The following is a 618-nucleotide window of genomic DNA, read 5'->3' as shown; positions in this document are numbered from 1 at the left end:
ATATATATATATATATATATATATCTTATAAGAGCAGAGATAACGGCTCAGTTTCCCGTCGTAAAGGCCTGTCTAACAGCAAGATAAAATGGGGAAAATATTCTAAATATAGCGTCTCCTTAAACAAATATAGATTAACATACGTGCTTTATTTCACTTCTGTTTTCTCCAAACTGTTGTCATGCTCTGTGAGGATTTGATATTTTATTCGTATTAAATCTTTTCTTTTTTTATTGCAGTTTAAACGAGGTGAAACTGGAACGGGGGAATCTTGAAGACTGCTGGAAAAATGATCCGACATTTTACTTAAAAATCACTGGAAATATATAAATGACCTTTTTATTTGTTAAAAACTTTAACTTTGGCTCTGTTAAAAACAAAACTGATCTTAAAAGAAGTTGTCGTACATGCAAAGTAATATCCTCCATATAACTGATATTTCTAATCATGTATATTATATTAAATGTTACTGATTGCTGTTTATGTACTGAGTTGATTTATTGAAAATCATAAAATCATCGGAGGCAGAATTCAGCGTTTTGTTTCCTTTGATTTCTGCTCTGAAAGGTTTGAAATATCGTTCCTGTTCCAGTTTTCAGCATTTGGGAAAACATGATG

At 30.9% G+C, this 618-nt stretch overlaps 1 protein-coding gene across 1 annotated transcript in view; it reads left to right on the top strand.

Moving 5' to 3' along the window:
• Nucleotides 1–354, top strand: part of LOC117959123 (huntingtin-interacting protein 1-related protein-like) — a 19,408-nt gene extending 19,054 nt beyond the window's left edge. The window contains exon 33 of the mRNA XM_034896059.1: nucleotides 240–354. Within this exon, the coding sequence (XP_034751950.1) occupies nucleotides 240–275 (36 nt within the window). The 3' untranslated portion in view covers nucleotides 276–354. The remainder of the gene's footprint in view (nucleotides 1–239) is intronic.
• The last annotated feature ends 264 nt before the right edge of the window (nucleotides 355–618 follow it).

This window comes from Etheostoma cragini, chromosome 16, assembly GCF_013103735.1.
Source record: "Etheostoma cragini isolate CJK2018 chromosome 16, CSU_Ecrag_1.0, whole genome shotgun sequence".
Classification (NCBI taxonomy): Eukaryota; Metazoa; Chordata; class Actinopteri; order Perciformes; family Percidae; genus Etheostoma; species Etheostoma cragini.
The sequence above is the reverse complement of the archived record's forward strand: the minus strand, read 5'-3'. Positions and strand labels throughout refer to the sequence as shown.